Here is a 14361-nt window from a genome sequence, read left to right as displayed (position 1 = left end):
TGGTCCATCTGTGTTTCAGACATCCCTATGATCATCTGTAGTCACAGTCTAGAAGTCTGACTGCTCTTTCTGGTAGGAACCAGCACAATACTGTGGATGTAACTGTTCCCAGAGTGTTCATTTGAGTCTGCAAATGCAGATGTGGCTTCTACCTGCTCAGCCCCCAACCACTGCATTGGCTCTAAATGAAATTGAGTGGATAAACTCATTTGCTTTTTTTTTTTTTTTCGTTAAGCTGACATATTCTTTATGGTGAATTTGCAACTCTTTGTCAGGTTTCTGCATTGTAATATATGTATTTAAAAGTATTTCTTTTCTGGCAGTGCTGACCTACTTTAAATGCTACAGCCTGCTGTTACTTCTGTATTTTTTTTTTCCACCAGCCAGTTGATACCAGCAGAGATCTTTGTACCTCAGCTCCTAAACTTTGATGGCATTTAAAGTGTTCATTCCTATATGTAGGCAGCCACTTCATCCTTTTCTGGCTGGGGCTCTTGCTCCAGTTCAGAGTTAATGGTTACTATTTATTGCATACCTACAAAAGGTAAAACCTCCATAGAGCAAAGTTGCTACGTGCACACAGTGCCTCAGAAACCTCAGAATCCCCGACACGGAGAACATCCCGTCCCTGGCCAGGCTGTGCAGACTTGTGAGGACGTGGGGAATTTTACCTGGGCCCTGCAGGCACGGAGACAACTCAGATGAAACAACTCCCCATCCAGCAGACGGTCCTAAGCTGAGGAACCTGAGTCATGAGGTTCAGAGAAAACAAAACATGCTGCGAGCGTGCAAGAGCATCTTAATTCCTGGGTAGTCGTGCTGAGATGTTATTGTAGAGGGATGTTTTCTTTTGGGTAAATAATTAGTGCTCTCCAGAGAGCTGGAGATGTGCTGCAGCATTATATGCACTCAACCACACGCCCCAAGCCACCCTTAAAATATTATAAACAGTTCAGGTGTGGCTTTTTTTTTTTAGTGGAGCTGATTACCATCATGTTTTTCTCCTTGCTGCTTCATTTTTCTACCCCATTCCCCTGGCTTTTTTGGCACTGACTCTGCCACCCCCGTTGCTGCCCCAGCCCCCAGGAGCAGTGCACATTGCCAGGGGAGAGAGCACCGAGCAGCCCAAAAGCAGAGAGTTCAAGGAGAGCTGAGCCATCTCCATTCATCCATGTTGCCATTGCCATGTCCTTGTGGAAGTGCTGGCCCTTAGAGGTCCCACTCAGGGACCAGTGAAGCTGAAAAGTCACGTTGCAGAGTTCACGTTTTCATAGATCCCAGTAAAGACTCTTGGGTTGCAGTGACATCCTTCTGTTGTCTTGTAGGACTGTTTCTGGCCCACAAAGGGTGTTTCTCATCTAAGCCCTTAAGGGATTGCTGGAAGTGGGGTAACACCCATCTTGTGTCTTTCAGGATTTTAAAATCTGAGTGCCTTTGCTAGAGAAGGAAGATCATGGGGGCTCTGAGCTGGCCCACAGGGCCTAATTCAGGTCATCCTGACTCACCCTTGAGCTTTTCATAGTTCTGATTTAAAATCTCCCAAAGCATCCCTGACCCCAGTGTCTCAGCCCCTCTGAATGCCTCGGGCGAGGCTGAGTGAGGGACCAGTGAATCATCCCTGAGCCTCTGACTTTAATTTTGCTCTCTAGTTTATTCATCCTCAGAGATGAGGACACCCCTGAGGTGCTTCAGCCCCACCTCCCCCAGAGAATTACAGTCCAAAGTGTCAGTCCCTCCCTCCATGAGTTATGGAATGTGGTGTCCTTGCCCAACCCTTATAATTCTCCATTGCTCAGAGACCTCCACGGACCCCAGACACAGCACAGCTCTGCACTGGCACCTCTAGAGGAGTGTCTCCAGCCTCCTGCTCCCCACTGGGGTACAGGAGGGAGGCTCCATCCCTCCATCTGCAGCTCTGCACCAGGTGGGAAGGGTGGTGGGGTCCGTGTGGGGCAGGGCACAAGGCTGCTGTGCAGCCTCCAGCACTGCCATTGCGTGAGCACCTCACCATTCCAGCATCAACTGCATTTGGGTATATATGTAACTACAAAGGGAAAACCCCCTCTGCTTGAGTCCTGCTGAAGAACTCGATGAGGATGCAGCTATCCTGGTTTTGGTCCCTGGGCTGGCTGAGGCATCCCTGGTGCGGTGTGATCCATCTTCGCTGCAGAGGCTGGCAGGGTGCTCCCTCCCCTAGAAAGAGGTGGCTGCTTGCTCACTGGGGTTTGACGTTTCCCACATGGATGCTCTCCTTCTGGCTTGTCAACAGTGAGTCAGGAATCCCAGCTCCTTGGTTCATTGCTTGCTAGATCATGCTGAAAAATTGCAAAGAAAAAACTGTGGCTGGTTGGGATTAAAAAAGGAATAAACTGTGGATTATGTTTTTCATGGGATGTTTTTCTCTGCTCGTCTGTCTTTCCATTTTGTACTACCTCCATCACCCTGCCTTCCAGTTTTGCCTGATTTGGAGGGGTGGACTCCACAGTTCATCCCTATCTCTTATTCTTGGACCTTAATGCTTTCTTTTTTTATTTTTTTTTCTCCTTCTACTCCCTTTTCCAACTCTTGCTTGATCACCTTTGCCAAACATCAGCTCTTGAGAGACTCCTTTGGGTGTCCTACTAAGAGTGGTGTAGCTTATGGTCAGTTCAGGATTTTTTTTCTCCCTGTTTCATCTTTCCCTTGGGCTCTGCTGGTCTCCCAGCTGCTGCTGTGGCTTTTCCTGCCCTTCAGGGAGTTGTTTCTCCCATCTAAGCATTTCCCCAAGTGCCTTGGCTCCTTGGCTGGAGGCTGCTGTGGTGCACATCTGTATTGGTTGCTGATCCTCGTGCTCAGTGGGAGTGGAGATGGGGCAACCAGGAATATGATGGTGGTGTTGGTTGTAAAAATATGAAAAATCCCTCTTAATTACACCCTGAACAAAAGCCCTGCCCTGCCATGCAGAGCTCTGGCTCCCCATGTGCTTCAGTAATTGCTGTAGGCTGCCGTGTTCCTGAGTGGTATCTTCACAGACAGAAGCTCCATTGATTTCAAGGGACTGCCTGCCTAGTAAGAACAAGGAAGCTGCCCTATGAACTCATCTAATTTATGTAATACTCACAAAACCACCAGGTCTTTGAGGAAAATTATGGAATATAAGTAATACCAACCAATAGGCAGGCATTTCCAGTGTCCTCTGGAAAATTGTTGCTGTACTGCCAGTTGGAAATTTGTGATACTTTAGGCCTGTCCTTGGACCCAAAAGATGAAATAGAGTTGGTGTTTTGGAACAGTCCAAGGAAATTGTGCAGGAATTATGTGCAACCAAATCTGAAGGTCTGGATCTGAATTTTTGAAAACCAGAATCGTTAAACTCTTCAAATGGGAAAATAAAATACAACTGGTACAACAATGACAGCTTCAGTTGGGCAGCTAATTCTGTAGCTTTATGCTGGTGAAAGTGTGATAGTTGTGAATCTGCTTTCCTCAGTTTGGACTTTGGACAGAAGTGTGTGTGATTCACTGTCAAAGGCACAAGTAGGTTTTGGTGATTTTTTTTCCCCCTCCAGCGTTGCTGCCTGGTGAAGTGTGAGAATCATGCAGTCAGCCCAAACATGTGAATGATCGAGAAGTGCTCTAAAAAGATTTTTTTTTTAAGACATTTATTTGTGAAATGAATAATGACTGCTGAGCTTGAAATGCAAGGACTTAAGAATTGAGGAAAAAAAATCTGAAAACAGCTGAAAAATCTATTGTCAGGGAAAGCTGACAAATGTAAAGCATTTTCTGGAAGTATAAAACATCTATAAAGCATAAAATATAAAGCATTTTCTGGAAGCTTCTGAATAGTCCTTAATATGTAAGGAAGCAAGGAAATGGCTGGAATTTTGGATCCCTGTTCATACAGACTCCTAGAACTTGTCGATAAGGTAGGGTTGAAAACACAATTAAATAACTTTATTTGGGTGGTTTCCCGTGTTGCACCATCTTGTGCAAGATGATGTGCACTAACCCACTGCCACTCTTGGTCACTGAGCATCAGCATCTCCAGCAGAGCACGAGCTCTTGAAATCCCAATTTGGAACAAGGTATTTATTCAGAAATTGGTTGGTTCTCCTCAGATCTTTACTAATTGCCTGTGCAGCCACAGATGAGCCCAGGTATTCAATCTGGCAATATTTAATAAAGCATACATAAATATTTACATAAATGTCATTTGGACACCTCAGGCCTGTAGATTCAAGAACAACTTGGGCTTTTTTGGCAGGAGACATCAACATAAATGCGAGTAGTCATTAAATAATGGTAAGAAATGATAGCAATAAAACCTCCCTGCCTATTTTTCATCCCAGAAAGGTGAGAGAAAATGGCAAATTATTCAATGTTTGTCATGGTTGTCAGAAACTGGACAGAATCCAAAAATTAGTTCAGCAAATATTTATGAAATGGTATCTAAACCATTAACTGTTCTGCTTATCTGAGATGTAGTTGTGCAATCTGTTTCATACTCCTTATCCAAAGGTGGGGGAGGAAAAGGCATGTTTTTGAGGTAGAATTTGTGCCAAATCAGACTTTGAAACAGTTTTGAAGAATAATTTTTTTTAAAAAAAAAACCACCTTAATAGGTCTGGGTGATCCTTGGAATTGGTTATATCAAACCGAGCCCTCTGAGTGATTTCAAAGAGACAGTTTAGGGATATAGGACATTTTCCTGGCTGTTAATGCCCATTTTTATTTGATCTGATCTCTAATCAGAATAATCTTTAGAAGTTAACCATACAGAGGAGCAATTGACCTGAAAAGTGCTTTGCAATCTGGTTTGGAGGAGAACCTTTTTTTGTTCCAATACAAATCCAACCTTCCCTTGTACCCTCTCCAAGTCAGCCACAAATGCCTTCCTTTCCACTACAGCTCATGTAGGAGAGACACAAATGTATTTTGCCTGCTCCAGCTGGTTGACTGGTTTCTCTGGTAGCCCTGAAACAGAGTGTAAGAGGAAGCTTGTTCATTTTCCTAAACTATTTGTGTATTCTCTATGAATAAAATATTCATTTAGCTGTGAGCAAAAACCTTCTAAACACTAAATATTTTCTTTTAATTTCTGTGTTAAAAAGAGCTACCACTGAGCTTGTCTGAAAATGGTTCAAGCAAGAGCTGCCATTTGTAAGTGAACAGAATGTACCATTTTCAGCTTTCTCGCTCCCAAGGGACTTGTCTTATCAGAGGCACTTAGTGCTCCGAGGGAAGGGAGAGCAGCGGCCGTTTCCTGGGATGTGCTGCCTGCCTGGCACACCAGGGGTGTCAGCTGGACCTCATCTCTCTTTCTGCTGAAGAAAATGCACTGCCCAGCTCCAGTGATATTTATTATTTGATGCAGACAGAATTAATGGCAGTGTTGGCTGCACCCCCCAGTTTCAGAAGGGTGCAGCATCCTGCAAGGAATGGGATAAAGAGACAGAGTGTGATGTGTAAGCCAAGTCCACTTCACTGATTTAATGGTTTGGTGACAGGGATCCATTAATTAAAGCAAACCCTCCATCCTGAAGAGTATTTCAGTAGATCATCACAAATGGTATTCTGAGATGACCAAGAAAGGATTGGCAATTCTCCATGGCTCAGGATCTGGCCACCTGTTTCTCCACAGAGGTGTCAGTTCATTACAGGGGTATTTTGATGCCTTCTGTTAAAGTTTTGGAAGGTGCACAGATGATCTTTCTGCCTTTTGCTGCCTTTTGCTGCCTTTTGCTTTGTTCTTTCAGAGGTGTCCTCCATCATAGATAGCATCTTGGCCAAGGACGTCCCCATGGTCTGGGGAGTGATTTCTTTGCCAATAAAAGACACTGTGAGGTTGGCTGGGGGAGTAATCAAAGCTGAATATGGTTATGGAGACGGATTTGTCTTCTTGATGAAGAAGAAAACCCAGATCCCCTCCATCCCTCAGCTCCTACTGGGAGAGTTTGCATTGCTCTGCCAGCACTTGCTGGAGTGATGCCCTTTCAAAATGTCTATTATCTTTCTTTTTTTTTTTTTTTTTTTTTTTTTTTTTTTTTTTTTTTTTTATGGTGATACTTCTGTTGGCTTTACTTTGTGCTCAGACACTGTTACCTTCCCAGTGAGGTCTTTATAATAAATGAAAAAGTCAGTCAAGTCATCCCCCCTGTTCATGCTGCAGATGGAAAAACTTAAGCGCAGGGAAATAACGTGACTTTTGTACAGCTACAAAGTGGAGTTGTGGTTAAAGGAGGACCAGGACTGTAATGGTGCAGCAGAGAATCCAGCCCTTGAAAATGCATCTGCCGCTCTGTGCTGCCTTCCCCACGTATTCGATACTGATGCAGACGCAGCCTCAGTTATCTGAAACTTCTGCTGTGGAAAACACGACCTCTTTTTTTCCCTTCAGATCACATCCAAAACGTCTGCGGTTATTTGAACCCTCCGAAATCCCCCGCGTCCCCTCGACATCTCACTAATGCGCCCGAAACGGCGCTTAATTACCTGTCGGTGCCGCTGCCCCCGCCAGAGCTGATGTGGCAGGTTGCTGCAGTCGGGTAATCGAATCCTGCGATGCCTGAAGCATTTTTGGCACGGAGCCCGCAGCCAGGGAGAAACCCGCCGCCTGCCTCCTCCCGCCTTACCTACCGCTCCTGCCATCCCCTCGCAGTGCCGCGATGGGAGGCAGGAACACACCCAGCCCTGGTCCCCATCTGTTGCAGCACTGGCTCCAGTAGCAGAGCCCGAGATGTTTAAATGCGCCTGCCTTTAGGGAAAAGCTTTGAATGCAGTTCTTCGATGGACGTTTCCAGCCAGACTGCAGGATTTTTCAGAGCTGTAAGTCAGAACGGGGGCTCGACTGTCTCTGGGTTTCTCTGGATTTGATGATGATGATGATGATTATTATTATTATTTTTAAATGTATTTTACCTTAGCAGGGGGAAATAGGTTTTGCATTCATTTTAGGTGGATGCCCGAGTGCACTGCAGGACTCTGCCGAGAGGCAGGAATTCTTCAGGCTGTGTAAGAAATGCGTGGTCCTTGGATATTTTGGGGGTTTTCATCATGTTTTGTCTCTTTTGTATGCATGGCTGGCACCGGGCTGTTATCCTGTTTTTAGAGCATTTAATTACAATAGATACTCCAAGGCTGAACAAAATGTTCTTTTATCTACTTAAAGAATGCAGCTTGGGTTTGGGGTTGTGTTTTTTTTTTTTTTTTCCCCCTTGCATAACTTTTCCTTAATGTTTTGGAAAGAGAAATTATCATTTTGGGGGGAGGGGGGTGTTCATTTAATTTCAGCCTAAAACCATCTGGTCTCTGCATCCTGCAATGCCTGGTTTCTCTTGCTGCTCATCTCAGAGCAGCCTGAACTGCTGAGCAACTAATTGCTGTGGCTAGTCACTGCAACCCCCAAATCACAGGGTTTGCTTATTGATTTTAATTTGATGTTTGATGAGGTTTGCCAGGATAAAGAGGTGTATTGCGGGCTTTGTGTGCTTCTCTTGCATTTTTCCCTTTTCACTGCCAGGATTAATGCTGAGCACATGCAATTTGCACCTCAGTTAATGGACCTGGGAGGTAATGAACGTCCAAAAAGGATGAAGCGGGTTCTTTCCTGGGGATCGGAGCCTGAAGGGTCTAAAGATGCTCCGTTAGTGGGGTGATGGGAGGGGTTTGGTGAATAACAACTGAAATTCAATCCAGTATGAGATGCAGGGGATTCTGCCAGCATCCTGTGTGTGTTTTGCTCGTTGGCCGCTGTGTTGTAGGTGCGGCTGCAGGAGGGATGAGGGTTCTGCCTTTGGGGAAGAGATTTCACCCTCAGCTCCATCCCTCGCATGGGCTGAGGAGTCGTGAGTTCGGGAGAGGCTGGAAAGCAGAGGCGGCGCTGGCTTTGAGCTGCCCCGGGAGATGTGAGAAAACTGAAGTTGCTGCAGTTGGGAGTCTGGGGGGCAGGATTATCTCTTGGAAGAGGGAATGACGGGCAGGAGGATGAAACAGATCCTGCTGACATGGGGCCAGCCCTCATTTCAAAGGGGGGCAGTGGGAAACCCAGCAAAAGACTCTGCTGCATTTCAGTTTAATCTATTTTTATTACTGGGAGTGGAATACAAATATATTTATTTTTTTGAAAATGCCCTAGTTTGAAATAAACAAACATCCCCCCCCCTCCAAAATCCATCCCATCAATCTGTACAAGGATGTTTGACACTCATCAAGAAGAAATTAGGAGAATTTAAAGCAAAATTGTTGCAAATCTTTAAAGGCAAAACACAGAATTGATGGAAATCACCTGTAACCAGTTTGCTTCAGGCAGCAAGGAGCCACTGGTTTTCCATCAGGAGGAGAAAATCCTCCTGTCGTTTCAGCCTGTTTGGCCACTCAAGTAGGTCCAGTGACAAGCTGATTTTAAGACAAGAAATGTTTAAGCATCTCAGATTTAAAATAAATGGCAGTTAGAAACTGTAAGAGCTTGTTGCCGTGTTTGTATGCACGTGTTACATGACTGTATGTGTTTGCCATGTGCATTTTCCTATATGAGAGCATATTTTATATGTGTGTAAAAAACCTGATGCCCTGTGAGTTGAGCTGTAGCACATTTACAACTGGGAGGTCGTAGTCACCAGTAAAGTCTGGTTCTATTTCTCACTGTAGGTGCCAGTGCCTTTGCTCTTAGAACTGATACATATTTTGAAAAAGTTGCCCTTTTGCTCTGATGTAAGAGACACTTTTCTAATAGGTATTTTAGTGATCTAGTGCCTGATTGCAGTTCTAAGTCCAATTTCCATTCCTAACACAGCTCAAAATAAATGTTAATAAAACTTGGATTTAGATGCATACTAATAGTTGTACAGCTGTTCAATACACGTATATAGAAATTAAAGTTCTTGATGACAAAAAAAAATGGTATTTTTTTAAGGCTGTATTACTTCCATAAAGTTAATTTTTAGTAGTAAGGAAAAAAAATAAAGAAATGTTCCTCTCAAGTAAAATTTCCTGCTTGTGGATTTAATTCATCTTGAGGGGGAAAAAAAAATGGATTGGTCATTTTTTGCTTAATTTTCTTTCCAGCTTGGGTGCTCGTTATTTTTTTGGGAGGCTTTTGGTGATGCTCCCTGGCAGTGTTAAGTGTCTGTGCCAGGCTAGGCTGTGGGCAGGGGCTCTCCCTGAGCCTTGGCTTGGTAATTCCAGTGTGAGCTTTATTTTTTGGGTGACAAATGGGTTTGGACTGTCTGCCACAAGGCTTGGAGGAACAGCCCGTCATAAAAAGGCCCCTCCCGTGCCAGGCTCGTACTCTGCCCATCTGTCAGCGTGTCCAGGGTGTCCTGCTCACTTGGAAATGCTTCCCACCCTCTCCGAGGAGGATCGAATGCTGCTCGACACATTTTGATGCCCAGACTGTCAGCCAGATCAAATGCAGAATTACCTGTTCCAGCCCACTGGTGTCTGCTGGGCTTCCAAGCCATTGCGTGGGGCAGGAGTTACGTTTGGCAACCTGTGTATGTAGGTGAGGAGGTGGAGTTTCCAGCTGGATTTCCCCAGGTGTGCGTTCGCTCGTCCTTTCTCCACATCTTGGTCAGAAAGGGCCATTGTAACACGGTGCTTAAATGGACTCATGAAGGATAATATGGCTAAGATCAGAAGATTCTTACTAAAGAAGTCAGAAATTAGTCTGGCTCATTTGAAAGCTTTTTTTTTTTTTTTTTTTCCCTGCACTGGATCTAAACTAGGAACAATTTCTGGGGGAAAAAAATAAAAAATAGTAGATATTAATGAAAGCCATAGTCCTTCAGAGAACCCTGAACTTTACCTGGGGAAATATCTTCCTTAAAGTTTTAGTATTGCATGTACAGTAATCAGAAAAAAACACCTTGGTGTGTGTTATTGCTGTGCTTCCCTTTCCACGTGAGGATTATTTCCAAACTGACCCACTGCGAAAACTTATTTTCAGTGATGGCTATTTCAAGTAAGAGTGAGTAATCCCTTTGTTATGTTCTTCTGTATGTCTCATTGTTCACAAGATTTTCCAGATGGGTAAATATTTCATCCATCTTTCTTCAGAGATGGTCACTGGTGTCTTCCAACACCTTTTTTCCAAGCAGAACTGTGGTGCTTTTTGGAGCACATCCCTTGAAACAGCCTTAACGAGGGTGACCAGGGCTTGGTGTGAGGAGGTCTGGAAGTGCAAGGTACACTTTCCCTTGGACATTTCCCTTAGATCAGGCCAATTCTGCCCACAAAGCTGCTTTTCTCAGAGGTTGTAGAGCTGGCCTGTTTTCTTAAAATTCCATTTGTGGTTGTTTTCAGTCGGACGCGGTGGTTCCTTCATTTCACTCCTGTCAAAGAGTTCACCCTGCTTTCTACACGACAGCAAAGAAAATACCATCTTGGCAACCCTGGGGAATGCCAGCGGAGCTGGGGGCCTCCCCGTGCTGCTCGCCGTAGGGATACCTGTTCTGAGTCTGGACTGCGGGGAGAGACGTGAGCGGAGCTGGGATTGGGATTAGCCCGGCTGAGCCCTGACAGCCGGGCAGCTTCGAGGGAGCGGAGCTGCCGGAGTTATTTACTCAGCCTCCTGCGGGGATGTCGCAGCCCCCGCCAGCCCGGGTGTTGTCATGGCTACGCCGCTCTCGCCGCTCTCCGGAGCTGGGCGATCCCGAGCTGATGGAAAACCGCGCTCGGCAGATGCTGCGTGCGCCGTAGCGAGATGCCTTCCCTCGTTTGGACGGCTTGCTCTCCAAAATGAGAGGGGAGGGGAAAAGGAAAATGAGTTATTTCATGACCAATTTATAGGCAGCGGAGAGGGAGAGGTGAGACGCAGGGGTTCGTTCATCCTGTCTTGAGTCCTCTGAAGTTTAAGGAAGTTGTTCAGCCTCTCCCATAACCGGGAAATGAAATTAGCTCAGCTGGGTAGAGCAGGCTGCTCAGAACACCAGGATCTGGGGGTTTGATCCCCGTGTGGGTCAGTCACTTAAGAGTTGGTCTTAATGATCCCTGCGGGTCCCTTCCAACTCAGAATATTCTGTGAAATCTGTGAGATGGGACCAGATTATCTGCCCATTGGAGATGCTGGCTTTTCCCTTCTCTCTAGGCTGGACACAAACTGTGGGGTAGATGAGCAGTGTTTCAGGTGGCTGAAGTTAGGTGGCAGATACCTTATCCTTAATGCCTTCCCAGAGCTAATCCCAAAAGCCGGAGCAGGCAATTAAAGTCTCATCACTTAAGTCCACTCATGAAGCTATTCTGGACTGGATATGCAGTTTGCAAAGCGCTTTGGATCCCCACGGGATGAACGAGGTATTGTGATTTATTAGTATTGCAAGGCACTGCTAACTGATAACCTAGTAATGGTTCCAGATCTCTGCATTTCTTAGCTCAAAGCCAAGGGTGGAAGATAAGGATACACACGCTGGGTTTGGGCAGAATACTGCACTACGAGTGTGATAAAGTTTTCTAGGTTATCTCTGAGAATCTGAGCTTTCTTCTGCCTTTGAGGGCTTCTTATGTTGCCAGCTTCAGCAAAATGCCTCTTTAAATACAGAGTTCAGAGGGTGCTGAATGAAGACATCCATTCTTTCGGGAAAAGAAAAATGAGTAGTTTAGCCTATGAAGTAAAGCATAAATAAATAAAGTATATATTGGTCTCTTTTTACACGTTTCTTGAAGTGTAAGAAAAGCTATATATAAAGCAATATGGCTATAGCAGAGTGACTGTCAACTTCATAGATGTGAAATTGTTCTCTGTGGCTGCAGAGTGATGCAGGAAAATGTGTCAGGAAAGCATCAAGAGGGGAATCTTTCCTCACTGTGGACTCCATGTGTTGTGCCCTTTGACCCCCACACCAAGCACAGAGCCATCCTTTTCATCCTTTCCTTGTCTAATTTCCTCTTTGCTTCCACTCTTTTTTTTTTTTTTCCCTTTCTTTTTTACTTGAGGGACTACTTGGTCAGAGCAGGTCCCTCACTTGCCTGTCTTTCCATCTCTAATCTTTCTTCTGATTGTTAAGATTATTCACGGTTATTAACTGACAAGAATGTGAAGGGGAGGCAACAGGCAGCTGTCTTCCTAAATGCAGTGAACTGGAAAAAATAGTTGCACTTTAAGTATTTATGGCAGAAGTTTTCTGTCACATATTTTTCGTGATATACATGGAAGTGAGAACCCTGTGAGTCCCTCTCAGATAAAGCCATCAGCTGGGGTTTTGCAGCTCTGATTTTGTTTTGTTTTGCTCTTCCTTGAGGAAATGGTTTTTGAAGATATTTGGCTTACAGAGAGTGGGGAAAACCATAAATAAATACAAAACACAGTGACTTTTAAAGTAGCTGAAGTGTAGAGAGGATTTAGTAAGCCTCAGTGTGATCCTGGCTTTGAATCCCCTTCAGATTGCTCCTGTGCTGCAGCATCTCAAATATTCTCATTACATTATGGCAAAATCATCCTTTGTTTCCTGTGGTTCTGCATTGCATTTCACCATGGCTGAAGTTGTGTTTTATAGCAAATGCGAGCTCTTCTCTGCAAACACATTGGGATCCTGTATCTCCTTCATGTAAGACAACCTTATAAGTATTGAAGAGCAATTTTGTTGGCACCGAGTCTGTGCCATCTGAAGGGGAACATTTGCAGGCTCCTGCCGTCCTTACCTATAGTCGCGTGTCTTGGTTGTTTCTTAATTACCTCATCATTCATCTGACCACATCTTTCAGGACTGAGGTGTGTTATCTTCTGCTTTTACCTTGTGTTTCTTAGCTCTGGGTGCTTATGGAATGAAAAGCCTCACCAGAGAAAGGTTGTCTTTGGCCGAGCAGCCCGGGATAGAGCTTCATGATGGGTTTGTACATGGATCGTGGTTGTGCCACAGCGAACATTAGGAATTTTGGTTTCCTCACTGGCTTGCTTTCTCTGCTGTTCCCTCACTTTCTCTCTCTCTCTCTCCTTTTTTTTTTTTTTTTTTAAATGGCATTTCGTTATTTGCACGTTTGCTGGGTTGTCCATCTGCTGTTGTAGTAAACGTGCTGCCAGTCAGCGCTGTGTGGTTCGTGGTGGGAAGGAGCTGACAAACAGGGCTGCGCATGTGGGCGTGGGGTTCCTATCCTGGCTTTGTCAGAGAGCCTCTCCTGGTGGTCTGTGGCTTGCTGGTGAGGTGGAGAGCATCATCACAGCACTTCCATACAGCCCTGAGCTCTCTGGACAGTCGAAACAGGATGGGGTTCCAGGCAGAAGGGGTTGCATCCCACCCCAGGCTGCCTGTGCTCAGCTCCCTCTGCAAAGGCTGAATCACCAACAAGACACGGTGGTGGTTCCTGGCAGGAGAGCACAAGGCTTGAGAGAAAACTTCATTTTTTTTTTTTCTGTGAACAGCGTAGGAATGTGTTCTGGTGGTTTAAGTCTGAGATTGAGAACAACGCAAAAAACAATCCGTGGTCTCTTGGCAGCTTTTGTTGATGATCTTGTCTACAGCCTCAGAAGGAAAAGAGGTGAATTTGCTGTAGAGTGCTGGAGATTAATACCTGTCAGGATCACTCAGGAGGTTCAGAATTGAAGAAGGGTGTGCTGGAGGCTGCTGGTGTCCCATGATCAGGATAACTCAGGAAGAACAGCTCGAAAGACAGCTGTTTTCAAGGAAATATCAAAGACTTACTGGTTTCATGGCTCTCTTTATCCCCTTCCCCTTGAAATTCTTAGTTTTAGCAGCTCTTTCTGACCAAGTGATGGCAATCCAAGCTGGATGACCTGGGGGTGAGGACAAGGGAGAAGTGGCTTCAGTAGCTCTTTAGGACCTCGTCTGGTTTTTGTTGCAGCTGAAAGAAATGCTTTTAAATTGCATACACTGTGGTTGTCTTACACAAAGTTTTCACATGCAAGGTTTTTATATAGGGCACTGAATGGACACATCACCTGAGGGATAGGGGATTTTCACATCTCAGTTAGATTTTGGCCAGCAATTGCTCCCTAACTTTTTAGATTGATACCTCTTTGGGACCGAATATTTCCCATTTGTTGGGAAATGACAGGGCACATAATTTAGGGTGATTTACCCTCTCTTATTTCAAACCTGATGTTTTATCTACCTTGACAAAAAAGTGCACACAGCTGGTCCTGCACAGTCACCCAGTAACTCCTGGCCTGTGCTGCCTCTGGCATCTTCATGCTGCAGACAAAATCATAGAGTCATTAGGGTTGGAAAAGACCTCTAAGATCACTGAGTCCACCTCTAACCTGCCATCTTCACCATTCCCCCTTGTCCTGTTTTTGGGGAGAAGATACCAACCCCCACCTGGCTACAGCTCTACAACCTCCTTCCAGGCAGTTGTAGAGAGGGATAAGGTCCCCACCAAGCCTCCCTCAGCTCCCTCAGCCAACCCTCATCAGACTTGTGCTCCAGACCC

General features: G+C 45.1%; 1 protein-coding gene across 2 annotated transcripts in view; it reads left to right on the top strand.

The window, feature by feature from the left end:
• The window catches only part of PRKAG2 (protein kinase AMP-activated non-catalytic subunit gamma 2), a 209758-nt gene that overhangs the window by 45924 nt on the left and 149473 nt on the right, over positions 1 to 14361 (top strand). Inside the window, exon 1 of one of the 2 annotated variants that reach the window (XM_027893741.1) lies at positions 6543 to 6807. The exons of the other annotated variant lie outside the window; for it this stretch is intronic. Within the exon in view, the coding sequence (XP_027749542.1) occupies positions 6727 to 6807 (81 nt within the window). The 5' untranslated portion in view covers positions 6543 to 6726. Of the gene's footprint in view, positions 1 to 6542; positions 6808 to 14361 lie in introns of those variants that run through there. 2 annotated transcript variants of the gene reach the window in all.

Source organism: Empidonax traillii, unplaced genomic scaffold, assembly GCF_003031625.1.
Source record: "Empidonax traillii isolate 1590-97213 ecotype Southwest subspecies unplaced genomic scaffold, ASM303162v1 scaffold404:size960789, whole genome shotgun sequence".
Lineage (NCBI taxonomy): Eukaryota > Metazoa > Chordata > Aves > Passeriformes > Tyrannidae > Empidonax > Empidonax traillii.
The sequence above is the reverse complement of the archived record's forward strand: the minus strand, read 5'-3'. Positions and strand labels throughout refer to the sequence as shown.